The 17,898-nt window shown below is 33.7% G+C and overlaps 2 protein-coding genes across 2 annotated transcripts; one reads left to right on the forward strand and one right to left on the reverse strand.

Annotated features, from left to right (window-relative positions):
• Positions 1-668: 668 nt before the first annotated feature.
• On the reverse strand, positions 669-4,842 carry LOC145327186 (chymotrypsin-2-like). Its single transcript, XM_080170758.1, has 10 exons — positions 4,763-4,842; positions 4,056-4,157; positions 3,542-3,644; positions 3,233-3,394; positions 2,907-3,050; positions 2,660-2,765; positions 2,443-2,552; positions 1,501-1,610; positions 1,096-1,327; positions 669-773 (listed from the first exon to the last, which is right to left on the reverse strand). Exons 1-10 carry the CDS (start codon positions 4,834-4,836, stop codon positions 756-758), a joined length of 1,161 nt encoding a protein of 386 aa, XP_080026884.1. The 5' UTR covers positions 4,837-4,842; the 3' UTR covers positions 669-755.
• A 748-nt stretch (positions 4,843-5,590) lies between these two features.
• LOC145326661 (uncharacterized) lies at positions 5,591-7,437 on the forward strand. Its single transcript, XM_080170028.1, has 2 exons — positions 5,591-6,459; positions 6,543-7,437. Exons 1-2 carry the CDS (start codon positions 5,591-5,593, stop codon positions 7,435-7,437), a joined length of 1,764 nt encoding a protein of 587 aa, XP_080026154.1.
• Positions 7,438-17,898: the final 10,461 nt, after the last annotated feature.

The following is a 17,898-nucleotide window of genomic DNA, read 5'->3' on the forward strand; positions in this document are numbered from 1 at the left end:
CCCATATTTTTTATGGCTGTGGAAGATTATATTTTACTTCAAAGTTTTGATTAAACCGAGGTTAAAAAAATTGATTTCTTCAATAATTACTCAACATAATTTAAAAGTAAGGTGTCAAATTAAAGATCTTACTATTTTTGTTCATACTGGCCATTTTCTTCTTTTATTTTGTTGCGTTTTAGTACCTTAAAACCGACTTAATTATTTTATAAAAAAACTTAAATTACTTAAAAAATAAGAGGTCTACAAAAAAAACGATTGCATATTTGAATTCTATGAAAAATTTTACATCTACTACTTACTAAAAGAACCGGCTAGCTATAAAAAAAATAGTTGATACACCTTCTTTTGAAAAAATGCTTATATTATTTCTTCTAGCTGGTGTAATTTATTATTGAAATTTATGATATGAGGGATGGAAGATTTTAACTTCCTAAATGTCATTTTAAGATGCCCATAACTTTTTATCATTGAATCTGGATGCTTCAAATTTGGTTATTGTGTAATATACTTGTGGGATGGTTTTAGTAGTTAGAGCCATGTATAACTTTCAGGCTTCCTTTAAGGGCTTGCATGTTCATACATCATGCTATAGTAATATTCTAGACATGTTTCATGTTTCTGCTCTCAAAAATCTTTATTTCTCTTATAAAAATGAATAAAATAAATTGCAGATCTTAAATGTTTATTTATAAATAATATTTTTAAATTTTTATAATAATTTGATAATCATCTAAAACTGATTGCCTCACTAATTAACCAAAATACCAGTTCTGAAGAAAAAAAAAAGTTATCATCAGGTAGAAATGATTGTAAACAAAATATTTTGATGGGTGTTTTTTATTTCAGTTATGTTGAGAACCTAAATAATCTTTTTTAGGGGGGGGGGGGGCAATAAACAGGAGAGTTTTTTTTATCAAACAGGGTGCTTGACAAACATCAAGCATAAATTTGTAGCTCTAAATTATTTTTTTGTCAAAGCAGGATCTGAAGACTTTGATTTTAAATTATGTTCATACAATAATGTTATGTAGACTGACCAATTTTCAACAGCAGGCTGTTTCAATTAAAGAGAAGTTTAAAAACAACACTTACATAATAGTAATCTGGTTCAGTGGTAGGTGTAGATCCAGTTGTTGTTCTTGGTGTTGTTCCAGTTGTTGGTACAGTTGTTGGTCGAGTTGTTGGTCGATTTGTTGGTCCAGTTGTTGGTTCAATTGTTGGTCCAGTTGTTGACCCAGTTGTTGATCCAATTGTTGGTCCAGGTGATCCTCCACAGGACCCATCAGCAGTACTGGTCTTGATCCAGTCCAGGTAGGAGGTTACTCTGAATAGTAAAATATTACTCTATATATAAATCGTAACACATTACTCTGAATAGTAATCTTTTACTCTAAATAGTTAAATGTTACTCTGAATAGTAAGGCTTACTCTTAATAGTGATACATTACTCGTTACGATCTTTTAGGCTTTTCAATTCTGTTCTAACAACATATTTACCTTGCATATACTCCAGGAGTTTCATGAGCACAGCCAGATCCATAGCTGACAACACCAACAACAACATATTTTCCATTTTCAACAATCACAAGGGGACCACCAGAATCACCCTATAAATTTTTAATATATCTATTAAAGGAAGCCTGCAAGAAATACCACGCTTTAACTGCTGAAAGACTGCCACAAGTAGACCCAATACCCCAAATTTGAAGCCTTCAGCTTCTATAACAAAAAGTTCTTGGCATTTTAAAATGACATTTTATGTACAATGAAAATTTTGAAAGAATTTCAATGCTAATGCTCACTACGTGGCCTGGAAACAAAATTAAAAGCTTATTTTTGTCATAGATTTAAGTTGCCCTAACTAATTATATTTTTACAATAAAAATGTCCACTTTTATAGTCAAAATCATTAAAAAAAATTAAGTTTAACTTGCGTTGTACCGAGTGTACTATAGCCAATCAGAAGACTGAATCAGCTAAGCAACCAATCACAGCTGAGCTTGTATTAGTTTTTCCCTTTGTTTCTGCTATGATTTTTGTTCACAAATGCAATTTAAATTGATTTTTTTTCATAGATTTTGACTATGAAATGTGGTGTTTTTATTGTAAAAATGTAATCAGTTACCGGCAATCTAAGTTTCTGACAAAGATAAGGTTATTTTTTTTCTTTTATGAGCATTGGAAATCTTTCAAAATTTTCATTGTACTAAAATGCTATTTTGAAATGCCTAGAACTTTTTTGTTATTGAAGCTGAAGGCTGGGGTATTGGGTCTACTTGTGGCAGTCTTTCAGCAGTTAAAGCGAGGTATTTCTTGCAGGTGTCCCTTAATGTTATTACACTCAGTTGCCAGTAGGAAACATTAAAATAATGTGGGATAAAGTTTTAGAATCAAGGATTCATAAATATTTTGATATTGATGCAAAAAATATATAAATACCTGACAAGAGCCACTGTTATCTTCTTGTGCGCAAATAGTAGTTTTTTCTACTCCATATGTCATGGAAACACACTTTTCATCATTAGCTGCCAGAATCTTAAGATTTGTGGCCTAGCAAAGATAGTTAAACTTAAATAATATTTAATTGGAAAGATAAAATATCTTATTAACAAAATCTCTTTTAAGAATTATCTTAAATGTTTAAGTTATCAAAATTCCTTGAGAGTGCATGCAGTTTTTTGTTGGACAGTTTGAAACTCTCCAGGTGCATAGCCAATAGTACCACCCCAGCCTGATACAGTACCCATCTCTCCCTCATATGTCTAAATAGATAAATAAGATTTTAAATTTGAAAGGAGAGATAGGCGATAACCTAAAAAAATACTTTTTCTTTCAAAATGCATTAACAAAATTAAAACAGGTTTAGTTGAAAATTATGACCAATCAAAGTAATCCAATTTCACCTTGGTAGTATCAGTTGGAAGACAAACTGGCTTCACTTTGTCACTGAACTTGATATCAGCATTAAGTTTCAGAATAGCAATATCATTCATCATATTTGGTTTATTGTAGTCTGACCTTTCAATAAACTTTTCAACTCCAAGCATCTAGGAATTAATAATAGTTATTTCTCGCATTGTGTTATATCCGTAGAAAGCTGTTTATAATACTATGCAAGAATTATGCAAGTATGCTCAAAATACAAGCTGAGTTAACATTTAGAGGTCAACCAATTTTTCTCTTATGTCCCATGTGAACTAACTAGATCAAGATCAACTAATTTGATTACCTGTCCTCCCTCATTAACTCCATCACAGATGTTGTGTTCACCAATAATAATTTTTACACTGGAAACAGGATGTTTTCTCTGGCGACTATCAAACAGACAGTGCATGGCAGTCAAGATGTATCTTTTGTTGATGATGGATCCTCCGCACATATATCCATTTGCCTAAGTAAGTGTTGTATTTACACATACTTATCATCTAGTATGTTAAATTAATGTTAAAATTGCCTGACAACTAATAAACAGTTACATTACATAATTGATCTTAATCTATAGGTTTACTTCTTAGCATACTTAATAAGCTTTATCTACCTGTACTTCAACTTGGTAAGGAAGACTGTGAGCAGCTACTTCAGCTCCACCAACAATTCTGCCTGCTGAACTGGCTGCTGCACACCCACAGTCATTCAGTGCTCTAAATATTTTGTTCCAATTCTTTTATTTTTTATTACTAAGTTCAGTACAACAATTGATGATATAGTGAAAATACTCAATTTAAATGGGGGAAAAAACCGATTTTCAATGATATCTTGCTCAAGAAAACTTGATTAAAATCCCAATAAATCAAAGTTCTATAGGGTAGTCAATATACCTACCACTTGCACCATCAGTATTATCAAACATCCATGCAAAGTCAGGGTTATTATGAATGTACAAAGGATCATGTCCATGCAAGTTTTGCTCATCTAACTCTATAAGGAATGGTCATGATAAAATTACCAATTGAAAACCAATCCTACATCTTAATAATTATCAATCTGAAAACTAATTAAATTATGCAACATCATTGATGAAATTGGAGTTGAAGTTATCTGAAGATGATAACCTGCCGCTAGCTTCTTCAGTACTGTTGAACATCCAGGCAAAATCAGGATTGTTGTGGATATCCAAGGGATCATGGCCATGGAAGTCTGGTTCTTCTCCATTCCTAGATTATTAGAAAATTATTATTCAATTAAAAGTCACTTAAAGGAACCCTGCAAGAAATACACCACTTTAACTGCATTCTCACACTACAGTACTCTTAGTACAACATAAATTAAACTGATTTTTTTTTAATGATTTTGACTATAAAGAAGGGTGTTTTTATTGTAAAAATGTTATCAGTTACTGGCATCCTAAGTTTCTGCCAAAAATAAACTTATAATTTTCTTTCTAGGCAACGTATTTTAATAAAGAAATTTTAATTATTAACAATGAAAAACTTTCAAAATTTTCATTGTACTAAAAATATGGTTTTGAAATGTCTATAACTTTTTTGTTGTTGAAGCTGGAGGCTTCAGATTATGGGTATTGGGTCTACTTGTGGCAGTCTTTCAGTAGTTAAAGCGGTATATGTCTTGCAGGGTTCCTTTAAGACAGAGGTTAGAAAAGGAATAGAATAATTTTCTCTCTGTAAAGTTAAAGAATTTCCTTACAATTAAAGAAGTATGAAACTTATATGATGACACAATATCAACAAGCAAATTTCATACTTTTTTTAATAAACAAAGTAAAGTACTAAGTAAAACTTTTTAAAAGTAATATAATTACCTGGAAAGAACAGAAGCTGATGCCACTGAAGCTAACAGAACAAGATTCAGCATCCTGATAACTGATAATCTCATACTTAGAAATCTTTATTTTTTATACAAGATTTGTGTGTGAACCAACTGTTATATACATGTGTTGGAATTCTAGGAAAATTGATGCTTTGGTATAGAAGAGAAAGGACACTATTGAGTTTTATATTCAAAGTACAAATTGTCAGTACAAATGAAAAAATATCTTATTAATAACTAAAAATATATAATAATGTATTTTTGTATGACCATTAATATATATCTAACAAATGAATATCTTGGTTTTTCCTTCCAAGAAAGATTGAAATGGTCTCTTAGCTAGTTGAAATCTTAATTTTATGATGTCACTAGAGGCTATCTATAATACAAAGTAGAATGATGTCTGTCCGTCTTTCTGTCCGTCAGTCCCTTAAGATCTCAGTAACCACTGAACCAATTGGATTCTACCTTTTAAGGGATATACCTACTGTTCCTGTGGTGGTTTTAGTCTATTTACTTGGGGGGTAAGACACCCCCAACCCCCCCAAAAAAATACTAAAAATACCCCCCTAATTTAAAAAAAAATTGCATATTTTTTGCGATCGCGCCATTTATTCGTGAAATTTTTTTCACAATTTCATTCACAATTTTTTCGGCTGGGTAGGTAATGGAAGATGTAATAATTCCCATATTCACATCATTTTTATAAAATTTCCTCTTGTGCAAAGCTCCTAAAGGCTAGGGGCGAAGCCGCTAGTAATAATAAACATCAACCAAAATGAATTGAAAAATCTGAAGATAACATTTACCTAGCTTATGCATGGTTGGACGGATCATATGTGGTAGGCGGCATACGGACAGGCAGGAGGAGCTGGCTGCCTTGGATTTCACCGTCTGCCATCGTCCCGGCTCCCAGAATACCAACGCCGATGCCCTCAGCCGCCGGGAAGATGACAACATGCCTGCCCCTTCCGCCGAGGAGATAGCCGAGCAGGCTGAGTATCTCCACCACCTTTGCCAGCTAGGGGAGCCCGCGCCAGCTGCGCCTGGCAGACCCTCCGCAGTACGCCTGGATCCGGAACAAGTTTTAGAAGCCCAGACCCAGGCTCCTCTCCTGCTCCGTGTCCGCCAGTGGGTGGCTGACGCGAAGCCCCCACCCAAGGCCGAGCTCAGGGGCAAGTCTAGAGATGAACAGCAGTATGCCAGCTGGTTTGCAGCTCTCGGACTCAACAAACATGGCTGCCTCACCATCACCGCCAAGACACTGACAGGGGAGAGGACTCGCTACCTGCTGCCCCCGACCCTCCATCAGGACGCGTATTTTTTGGCCCATGGAGCCCCCATGGCTGGACATCATGGGATGGAAGCCACCATAGCTTGCGTTGCCATGCACTTCTGGTGGCCTACCGTGCATCGCGACATCCGCCTGATGGTCCAGACCTGCCCTGAGTGTGTGCAGAAGATCACCAAGGAGCGGTTGAAAGCCGGGATACATGTGCCCTCCTGGCAGGGGTATCCACAGCAAGTCCTATTCATTGACCTTGTGGGGCCCCTACCTGAGACTCCAGCTGGGAACCGCTACATTCTCACCTGCCAGGATGGATTCAGCCGGTTTGTCAGCCTCTACGCCATCCCCAACAAGCGCACCATCACTGTGGCTGAGACCTTACTGCACCGCCACATAGCCACGTTCGGATGCCCCCTGAAGATCCACTCCGACAATGGGATGGAGTTCACCGGCCAAGTATTCAAGGAACTGGCTGCCCAGCTAGAGATTGGCCTGACACATCCGCCGCCCTACAATCCACAGTCCAACCGGGTCGAGAGGTTTCACCGGACACTCAACACAGGCATGCGGCTGTTCCTGGACAGAGACAACAACAACTTGGAGCCACACCTGCCGTCATTGCCTTAGCCTACAACACGAAAACCTGCAAAACCACAGGCGTGACCCCCTTCCTGGCCTATTTTGGGAGAGAGGCCAAGCTTCCAGTGGACCTGGTGCTCCGGTTGCCCGACACTGAGTACGCGTCAATCCCAGCCAATGTCCAGGCCATCCTGCAGCAGTACTACGCGGTGTTCGACGCAATCCAACAGCGGGAAGATGGGACCATCCGACGGAGCGCAGTGGCCTACGAAGGAACGGACAAGTACGAGGTTGGAGACCTGGTCTGGTATCTGGCCCCCCGCCTGGTGCCTTGGAAAGCAGCCAAAATTACAAAGAGGTGGACCGGCCCCTGGAAGATAGTGCGCAAGGCGACGGACGTCCACTACGTCATCTGTCCAGACTCTCCAACAGCCAAGATCTTGGAAGTCACCGCGCATATTGGCCGACTGCGCAAATACACTGAAGATGTCACCGCCCAGCAGATCCCAGAGGACATTCAGGATGATTTGGACGGCAACGAGGACGCCACCAAGCTGCCGGCCGGAGCCAGAGATGTGCCACCTAGCGGGCAAGACCGCCTCCCTGTGTACCAGCCAGCTGCTGCATCCACAGTAGCACCACTGCCCAGCCATCAGGACCGTGACCCTTTAGAGGAGAACCTGCAGAATCAGCCCATCGAGCAACTGCCGGCGCCGCCGGCCCCAGCGCCACCCACTGATATGATATGGAACCCAGATGCTGACATGGAGCCCCTACCTGCCAGCAGCGAACCCCCATGACGAGAAGCTGCCACCAAGATGGAAGTGGCGGCCCCCGAGGACGAAGCTGAAGCAATGTGCTCCCTCCAGATGACAGCTATCCCCATCAGGGTTGGGGCCAAGGTCCCCAGTAACCTGGACAAAGCAGGCGCCCCCATGGAACTCTACGCGCCTACTACCATCGCCGTCCCTCCTCTAAGGGCCTCTAGAGTGAGCCTGGGCCTCCATGTCAAGCTGCCAGCTGAGACAGAAATAGTTCTCCAGACGAAGCCTAACTTCCAGCGCCGAGGCTTGACTGTCACCAACCCTCAGCTACGAGCCAACCGGGAATTGACCATGCTGATTACCAACCACAGCCAGACCGAGCAACGAGTTTCCTGAGGGGCCTGTGTGGCCCAAGCTGTCCTACACCGTGCTGTGCCCCAGGGAGAGTCTGCCGCCCACCATGGTTCAAGGCCTGATGTCCCGATGGTCCCACAGCCCCTGAAGGGAAGGTTGTGGTAGGCGGCATACGGACAAGCCTTTTCTAGAGTATGCGATGCTCCGTGTTTACCAAATCACACCCCGGCGCTAATCCCAGCTTATCACAATTCTGTCCAGCCCCTTTCTGGGCATTGTCTACACATCAGAGGCGGCGGTCAACTTGGACACCGCTGATAATGGGAGGGGCGCTGCCCCTCTCCCCTTCATGCCCCCAGCAACCTACCCTTTTCCGAGAGATGTCTACCTTACCCCTTACGGGAGCCTACCACTCTACTGCTCACCTGAATGGGGCTCCGCCCCATCTCCCCCACACCCTTCTCTACCTAACCCATTTATAATCTATTTTGTATATAAACAAGTAACCTTGTTATAAATGCATTCAGTTCAAATATATCTCTTTAACAGTAACTACTTGTAGTTCTTTATTGATAGAATCCTTAAAGGCTAGGGGCTCTTTTGAATCGAACTCGCGTTGTAGGGTTGAAACGCTTCACCCTACCACACATACACTATTTGTAAAATTACTGTACTATAAAAAGTTGAAGTAGGCTAGTTTCTTTTTTATATTTTTTTATATTTGTATAAAAAAAAACAATTATTGCAAAGGGTTACGTTGCCTGAAAACAAATAAAGGTAGAAGGTGTGCAAAAAATACTCTTATTGTTAATTTATGCATGTTATAATTGTCCTATCAATTTCAATCTTTAAATAATAAATCCTTTAACAGACAGGTACAATACAATTATAGCTATACCTTTGAATTAATATTCTTATTAAGTTTTGCCTCTCTATAAGTGATCATGTTTGCTTATTCTCCCGTTTAATTTCAGAGTTTCGCTTTTATGGATGTTGCTATCCTTGTTTTCAATGAAAATAGAGGTTTTAAGTAATTCATTTTATGCATCTCATTTTTATTACTACTAGCTGAACAATTTAATATTCAAAGAATAATATTTTTGCACACACTTTAAATGGATTCTATTGCTAGACAAAGACTGTACAGTGTACATAACAAGGATGACAATATCCATAAAAGCGAAGCACTGAAACGGTATGACAGACGAACATTACCTCTTGTAAATAGTCAGAACTGAATATACAAAATATAAATATAAAAGTTTTGACAAAATTATATGTAGATTTGTTACAAAACTTCTTAAATCCAGAATACTGTTTAAGGATATACTGACATTTTTAAGACTTGATTATTTAGATTCTTCGCTTATAATATTGTACATTATTGTAATAGGAACCAGTACTCTAAAAATCATATCAATCAGATGATTATATTATATAAAAATTGTTATTAAAAAAGTTAAAAATCAACATGTTTGAAATGGACTTAGAGACATTATAGTAATGGTTATAGAGTCGCTCCACTTTCTAAATCCTACCTAACTACTACAGGAATCATATTGCAAAGTTTGAAATCGATGGGACAATTCTAACATGCCTAAAATAACGAAAAAGGTATTCGTTACGTACGGACGGACCTACCCAAATTATAGAAAAGCCTCGTTTTTAAAGATGAGATATATAAATATTATATTTTCAGGAATTATATGTTGCACATTTTTCATTTTCATGTAATATTTTTTAAAAATCAATACAATCAAAATATACCTTGATGAGTTATTTCTGAGTTGTTTGAGCTGTGATTGTGTGTTAAAGGGGATATGGCAAGCTAAATTATGATCATGATCTGTGTCTGTCTATCTTTCTGTACCGAAGGATCTTTGTAACCATTGAACCAATCTGGTTCGCCTTTACAGCGCAGCTCTCCACCCTTCTCCAACCTCAATTGCCGACACATTACAATCTTTCCCGATTTTGTATTACTTTTGCGGAACATGATTCCAGTTACGTCATATTTTTCTTTCCCGAAAAAGGGAAGGGGGGAAGAAAATCTCTAAAAGAGATGAGGAAAACCCCCTTTTCTCCCATCTTTTTTTTCTTCCCCCTTCCCTTTTTTTTCTTTCCCCCTTCCCTTTTTCGGGAAAGAAAAATATGACGTAACTGGAATCATGTTCCGCAAAAGTAATACAAAATCGGGAAAGATTGTAATGTATCTCAATTGCCTTTAGGGGCGAAGCCGCCTAATTGTTATAAATGATGCATTCAGATTAGAAAACAAAATATTAAATGAAACACATTTTTTTTGCATGCGTTTTAAGTTGTGTATTTTGCAACAATGCAATCAAGGAAAATATCGATCATAATAATGAATCTAGCCATGACGTTACAGGAATGGATATAGAATTCGAATGTATGTGGATATGTATGTAAGAAAAAAAAATCGTTGATTTAGGTTGCTAACATGGACTTCACTTATTGGTCAGTTTGCTCATCCAGAAGGGTATCGTTAATTTAGCCAGCTGGAAGTTTCTCTTTATTAGAGTTCATAATAATCTGGTGTAATATCCAAGTAACAATAAATTTATTGCTAATAGGTTAATTAGATTTCCAGTATGGCTTCGAAACCGATAAATATCCGCGGGATTAGAACGGGTTCTTTCTAAGCCATACTGAGAAATCATAATCATTACTTAATATAGCCAGTTTTCTACGTATATTAAAATTAAATCACACAGGGTGTCCCTCGTAAACTGTTTTTTAAAAACACCTATTACTTCCCTTAATATTTGAGCTAGCTTAGTAAAATAAAAAGTATTTGGCAGCCTACTTCTGACCATTTAATGATATAGTGATGAAAAATCCGCAAAGTTAACAGAAAAAAATCTACAAGGTAATACATAACCCCTAGTAATCTCAAAACGTGTAAGTAAGCAATTAACATTTTTTTTGGCTTACTTAAATGTGCCATTGTGCCATTTTTGTGGTAAATTACTGATAAGCCATAAAGAATACTAATTGCTTACTTATATCAGCATTCTACAACAATTTGGTCTTACTTGTGAGATAAAAGAGGGTGGAGTAAATAAATACTCAGTCATTTACAGTAAAAGTGGCTTATATAAGTTGAAGTGAAGAAAAAGAAGGAGGAGTAATAATTAATCCCTTCCTTCCTGTAAGCAGTTTATGAAAAAAAGAGAAGATTTGGCTGATATAAGCCAAATAAGCAACAAATGTGATTGATTGCTTATAAGTAATTTATCCAAAAATTGCATGATTTGGTATATAAGCCAAATAAGCATTTATTGTGATTGATTGCTTGTAAGTAATTTATCAACAAATTGGATGATTTGGTATATAAGCCAAATAAGCATTTATTGCGATTGATTGCTTATAAGTAATCTATCAAAAAATTGTATGATTTGGTATAAAAGCCAAATAAGCAATAAATGTGATTGATTGCTTATAAGTAATCTATAAAAAAATTGCATGATTTGGTATATAAGCGAAATAAGCATTTATTGTGATTGATTGCTTATAAGTAATCTATCAAAAAATTGCATGATTTGGTATATAAGCCAAATAGGCATTTATTGTGATTGATTGCTTATAAGTAATCTATCAAAAAATTGCATGATTTGGTATATAAGCCAAATAAGCATTTATTGTGATTGATTACTTATAAGTAATTTGCATTTTCATTAATTGCTTATAAGAAATATATCAAAAAATTGTATGATTTGGTATATAAGCCAAATAAGCATTTATTGTGATTGATTGCTTGTAAGTGATTTATGAAAAAATAGCATGATTTGGTATATAAGCCAAATAAGCATTTATTGTAATTGATTGCTTGTAAGTAATTTTTCAAAAAATTGCATGATTAGGTATATAAGCCAAATAAGCACTAAATGTGATTGATTGCTTATAAGTAAACTATCAAAAAATTGCATGATTTGGTATACAAGCCAAATAAAAATTTATTGTGATTGATTGCTTATAAGTAATCTATCAATAAATTGTATGATTTGGTATACAAGCCAAATAAGCATTTATTGTGATTAATTACTAATAAGTAATTTATCAAAAAATTGGATGATTTTGTATATAAGCAAAATAAGCATTTATTGTGATTGACTGCTTGTAAGTAATTTATGAAAAAATAGCATGATTTGGTATATAAGCCAAATAAGCAATCATTTTCATTGATTGCTTATAAGTAATTTATGAAAAAATAGCATGATTTGGTAAATAAGCCAAATAAGCAATCATTTTCATTGATTGCTTATAAGTAATTTATGAAAAAATAGCATGATTTGGTATATAAGCCAAATAAGCAATCATTTTCATTGATTGCTTGTAAGTAATCTATCCAAAAATTGCATGATTTGGTATATAAGCCAAATAAGCATTTTTTTGTGATTGATTACTTATAAGTAATTTATCAAAAAATTGCATGATTTGGTATATAAGCCAAATAAGCAATCATTTTCATTGATTGCTTGTAATTAATTTATCAAAAAATTGCATGATTTGGTATATAAGCCAAATAAGCAATCATTTTCATTGATTGCTTGTAATTAATTTATCAAAAAATTGTATGATTTAGTATATAAGCCAAATAAGCAATCATTTTCATTGATTGCTTGTAAGTAATCTATCCAAAAATTGCATGATTTGGTATATAAGCCAAATAAGCATTTTTTTGTGATTGATTACTTATAAGTAATATATCAAAAAATTACATGATTTGGTATATAAGCCAAATAAGCATTTTTTGTGATTGATTGCTTATAAGTAATCTATCAATAAATTGCATGATTTGGTATATAAGCCAAATAAGCATTTATTGTTATTGATTACTTATAAGTAATTTATCAAAAAATTAGATGATTTTGTATATAAGCATAATAAGCATTTATTGTGATTGACTGCTTGTAAGTAATTTATGAAAAAATAGCATGATTTGGTATATAAGCCAAATAAGCATTTGTTGTGATTGATTGCTTATAAGTAATTTATGAAAAAATAGCATAATTTGGTATATAAGCCAAATAATTAATAATTTTCATTGATTGCTTATAAGTAGTTTATTAAAAAATAGCATGATATGGTTTGTAAGCCAAATAAGCAATAACTTTCATTAATTACTTATAAGTTATTTATAAAAAAATTGCTTTATTTGGTATATAAGCCAAATAAGCCCATTGTCCCCTTCATTGCTGGTAGCAAAGGTAAAATTAAAACATGGATATTTAAATGTAAGATATATAAATAGATTGATAGATAGTTAGATAATTAGATAGATAGATAGAGAGAGAGAAAGAGAAAGTGAAAAAGAGAGGGACATTGATTGAAAGGGAGAGAGATCAAGAGAGTGTGTGTGATAGAGAGAGAGAGATAATTTGAGAAATAATAAAATAATAAAAGAGAAAGATAGATCGATATTTTGTTCTTCTAACAATAGATAGAAAGAAAGTAAAATTTCCTTATATGGATGTAACTGAATGTCTATTTGTTTGCCTGTACCTCAAGATCTCGCTTACTACTATTTCTCCTTTACAGTGACACTTTTTATGGTTCCTGGGAAAGTTTATAACTATTTCAAAAGAGAGTACAAACACCCAACTAAGAAAATTGCCCCAGAAAAATTAACTCCCACCAATTTTTTTTGTTCGTCTTCAGAAATCTTGCTTACCACTGAAGCAATTATTTGGCCATTTTTCCCCTCCCCTTTATTTTTTTGTAAAAATTATAAAAAAAATCCATCAATTGAAATTCTTCTGGACTAAAACCAGTTAGAAATAAAATTGTTTTTAGAAAACATGAAATTTAACTAATTTAATTACTTATAAGCAATCAATCATAATAAATGCTCATTTGGCTTCTATACTAAGAGGTATAAGTTTTCCGGAATTTTAATGTAGGGAGTAGATTTGAAATCTGCATCAAATTTTAAGGACTTTTTATAAAATTCGTTTTTTTGTAAAATTCTTTATCTAAAAGCGGAAATACATTTTAAGTTAATTAATTTTGACCAATAGGATAGGTGGATTTTAAACTACCTGCGCTCTAATTGTTTGAATGATGTACGACATCCAATCAGAGCGCAGATTTTTTAAATCCACCAATCACGGATGCCAAAATTAATTAATTTAATTTGTATTTCCGCTTTAATTTTGTATTTAATGAAATGTATTGCTTATTTGGCATATATCAGCTAAATTTTTCTTTTTTTTCATAAACTGCTTCCAGGAAGAAAGGAATTAACACCTATATTTTATATAAGCATGTACTACTAGAGGATAATTTAGTATTTTGGTAACATAAAATGCTTTGTTTAATTAAAAAAATATTTCTGCTCTTTACCTGGATAACCCTGCATTTTTGCTTGCATCCTGTGCCCGCCTGGATGAAGATATTAAAAAAATTCCAACTCTCAATTATGTGTCATACCTGTGTTTAAAAACTCACTCAGCTATGGGGGGACCATTTCTTACACATGAAGAAAATGAGAGAAAAAACAGAAAAGGGTGTCCTGAATGCCCCTCCCCCCTAACCATTAAGGGTTAACAAGCATAATTAACTATAAATCATCCAAGCTTTTTAACTATTTTATATTTTTCCTCATATCTTTGGTGTTTATGGTCCAATTTTCAAAATTGATGTAGTTAAGAATATCAAAATTAAATTATGAAATTCCTTCCACAATTATAAGTACTTTTAAGAAATCAATTAAAATTATTGCATTTTCTATAACAAATCATGCAATTTTTTTATAAGTTACTTATAAGTAATCAATGAAAATTATTGCTTATTTGGCTTATATACAAAATCATGCAATTTTTTTATTGATAACTTATAAGTAATCAATGAAAAATGTTGCTTATTTGGCTTATATACCAAATAAAGCAATTTTTTTTATAAATAACTTATAAGTAATTTATGAAAGTTATTGCTTATTTGGCTTACAAACCATATCATACTATTTTTTCATAAACTACTTATAAGCAATCAATGAAAATTATTACTTATTTGGCTAATATACCAAATTATGCTATTTTTTCATAAATTATTTATAAGCAATCAATCACAACAAATGCTTATTTGGCTTATATACCAAATTATGCTATTTTTTCATATATTACTTATAAGCAATCAATCACAATAAATGCTTATTTGGCTTATATACCAAATCATGCAATTTTTTGATAAATTACTTATAAGTAATCAATCACAAAAAAATGCTTATTTGGCTTATATACCAAATCATGCAATTTTTGGATAGATTACTTACAAGTAATCAATCACAATAAATGCTTATTTGGCTTATATACCAAATCATGCAATTTTTTGATAGATTACTTATAAGCAATCAATCACATTTATTACTTATTTGGCTTATATACCAAATCATCCAATTTTTTAATAAATTAGTTACAAGCAATCAATCACAATAAATGCTTAATTGGCTTATGTACCAAATCATCCAATTTTTTGATAAATTACTTACAAGCAAACAATCACATTTGTTGCTTATTTGGCTTATATCAGCCAAATCTTCTCTTTTTTTCATAAACTGCTTACAGGAAGGAAGGGATTAATTATTACTCCTCCTTCTTTTTCTTCACTTCAACTTATATAAGCCACTTTTACTGTAAATGACTGAGTATTTATTTACTCCACCCTCTTTTAACTCACAAGTATTGTGCTGAACCAATATGGTTCTCCTATACACTTATAGGTTTAGAGTTTTTTTATGTGGCTTATAAAGACCTTTCTATAGACGCCTTAATAAGATTTCTCACCCAATCCTAGCCAATTTGGCTTTCAAAAGACAGACCCATCAAACATAGAGATATGACTGCTCTGTCTTTAAAAAAAAGAACAGACTGACTTATGTACTTAAAATCTTGTAGATAAACCCCATGTTTAGAATTTTTGATGGGGCACATCAATATCTTTCTATAGACACCTTAAAGTGTTCACGAAGCTGGGAAAAAGGTGATATATGTCACTGATTAATGTTTTTTAAGAGTACTATTTTGAGAATTAAGTCTTAAATACTTCCCATTTAAAAATAAATCAAACTTTAAAAAAACAAATTTATTCCCTTGAAAACATCGTTGTATTTTGAGTTTTATTGTACATATCTTAAAACCTATCAAAATCGACAAATAACAATCTTTTTGTTAAAGTTTACTTGCAAATTTAGAGTAGAATAAATTCTTTTGTTACTTACATATAAAACTAACCAAGTCGCAGTCCCTTCAGTGTATTTTAAGTTGTAAGTTTGGACCAGAAAATTTCAATAGCTATAAAAAGTAAATAATTTTATTCCCATAACTGAAAAAACCTGTTATTTTATTTCAATTTTTGTATAGGTTTATTGCTTACTGACTTGATTTATTACCTCAGGAACCATCTTTACATTGTGTTTAGGATTAAGATAAAAGCCTTGCTTTAATTAAAGTACATCCATAAATAACAGATTAATATTAAAAGAATATAATTTGTGTGCTCTTTATCTTATTCCATGTTTTGAAGTATTAAACAATCAAGTTCTGTGGAGTCCATATGTATGTTTGTGTGTGTGTGTGTGTGTATTTGATTTAACCTGGCTGTACTCAGAAAACGCTTATAGCAAAATTAATTCATGTTTTAAAGATTGTTTCTTTTAAATATCTTTTATAGATTTTAGTTAATTAATCAAATATAATCTAAGCAAGAATTTTACCCCAAAATAAAAAAACCATAATATCTAAAAACTTTCTCAATCTATAGTAAAAACTTTAAAATCCCCCAATTATGTGGGGGCCTAATCGTATTTTTAGCTCTGCAGTATGATGAAGCTTTTTTAGCAAGTAGTAGTTAATATTGAGATAGGATGAGGGTGCTATCGACAACTATAGATAATGAGGGGGGATGGAGAATGGAAGAGGGAAACATGAATGGCCAATGTGAGTGAGTGTGTGTGTGTGTGTGTGTGTGTGTGTGTATAATACAGGTAATTAATTAAATTCGACACATTATGAGATTATTTTACGATGATAAAATGCTTATTTTTATGTAAATATTATATAAAGACTGCTATATTTTATGCTGAATATGTGCAGCTAATAATATTTGTTTATTCTATTTAAACATTTCAATTCTTAAATATCATTCTTTTTACAGATTTAAACAATTTTTCTTTTGTCACTATACCTGCATAAACAAAGCGGTATTTGGTTAATGATTTTATAAAATAAACCAAACTTTTTCATTACATTTTAGAGAAAGTTCAAAGATAAATATTAATAGAGATATTTTACAAAAATATTTTCTAAGTATAAATTTTTTTGTTTTTATCTGCAAGCGAAGAAATGGCTTATTTTCTCTTAGTTTAATTCTTGCTCAGATTTTAACATTATTTTCATGTGGAAATACTCTCGGCATTTTAAACTGATTTTTTTCTAACTTAATTGAACTTTTAAGGCATAATTCTTTGAAAATTACTTAAAATATAAAAAAAGGTAAACGAATATGCATTTTGAAAAATTAAATTTGTGATCACTTTAATCAGGTTTCTAACACAATCTTAGCCATTTTGATATCAAAAAGAAAGATCTATCACACATCAAGAACTGTAGAGACCTGTCATGTCTAAAAGTTTGATGAGTCTATCTTTTTGATGCCAAATTGGCTAGGATTGAGTTGAAAACCTGGTTAATATGTCTGTAGAAAGGTCTTTACATGCTCCATAAAAAATTCTAAACATTATGGGGTCTTTCTACAAGATTTAAAGTACTTAAGGCAATTTTTAATCTCCATGTAAGATAAAAATTCTACACAAGGGCTGAAACTTTGTTTTTGAGTTTGGGACCTCTATAGCAAGAATTTGCTATGTTTTGCAAGAATTTGCTATGTTTTGTAAGAATTTGCTATGTTTTGCAAGAATTAGCTATGTGAAGGACAGAAAAGCTAAGTTTTCCAAGAATTTGCTATGCTTTGCAAGAATTTGCTATGTTTTGCAAGAATTTGCTATGTTTTGCAAGAATTTGCTATGTTTTGTAAGAATTTGCTATGTTTTGCAAGAATTTGCTATGTTTTGTAAGAATTTGCTATGTTTTGCAAGAATTAGCTATGTGAAGGACAGAAAAGCTA

This window comes from Acartia tonsa, chromosome 8 (genome assembly GCF_053477335.1).
Source record: "Acartia tonsa isolate MP-2025a chromosome 8, ASM5347733v1, whole genome shotgun sequence".
NCBI lineage: Eukaryota > Metazoa > Arthropoda > Copepoda > Calanoida > Acartiidae > Acartia > Acartia tonsa.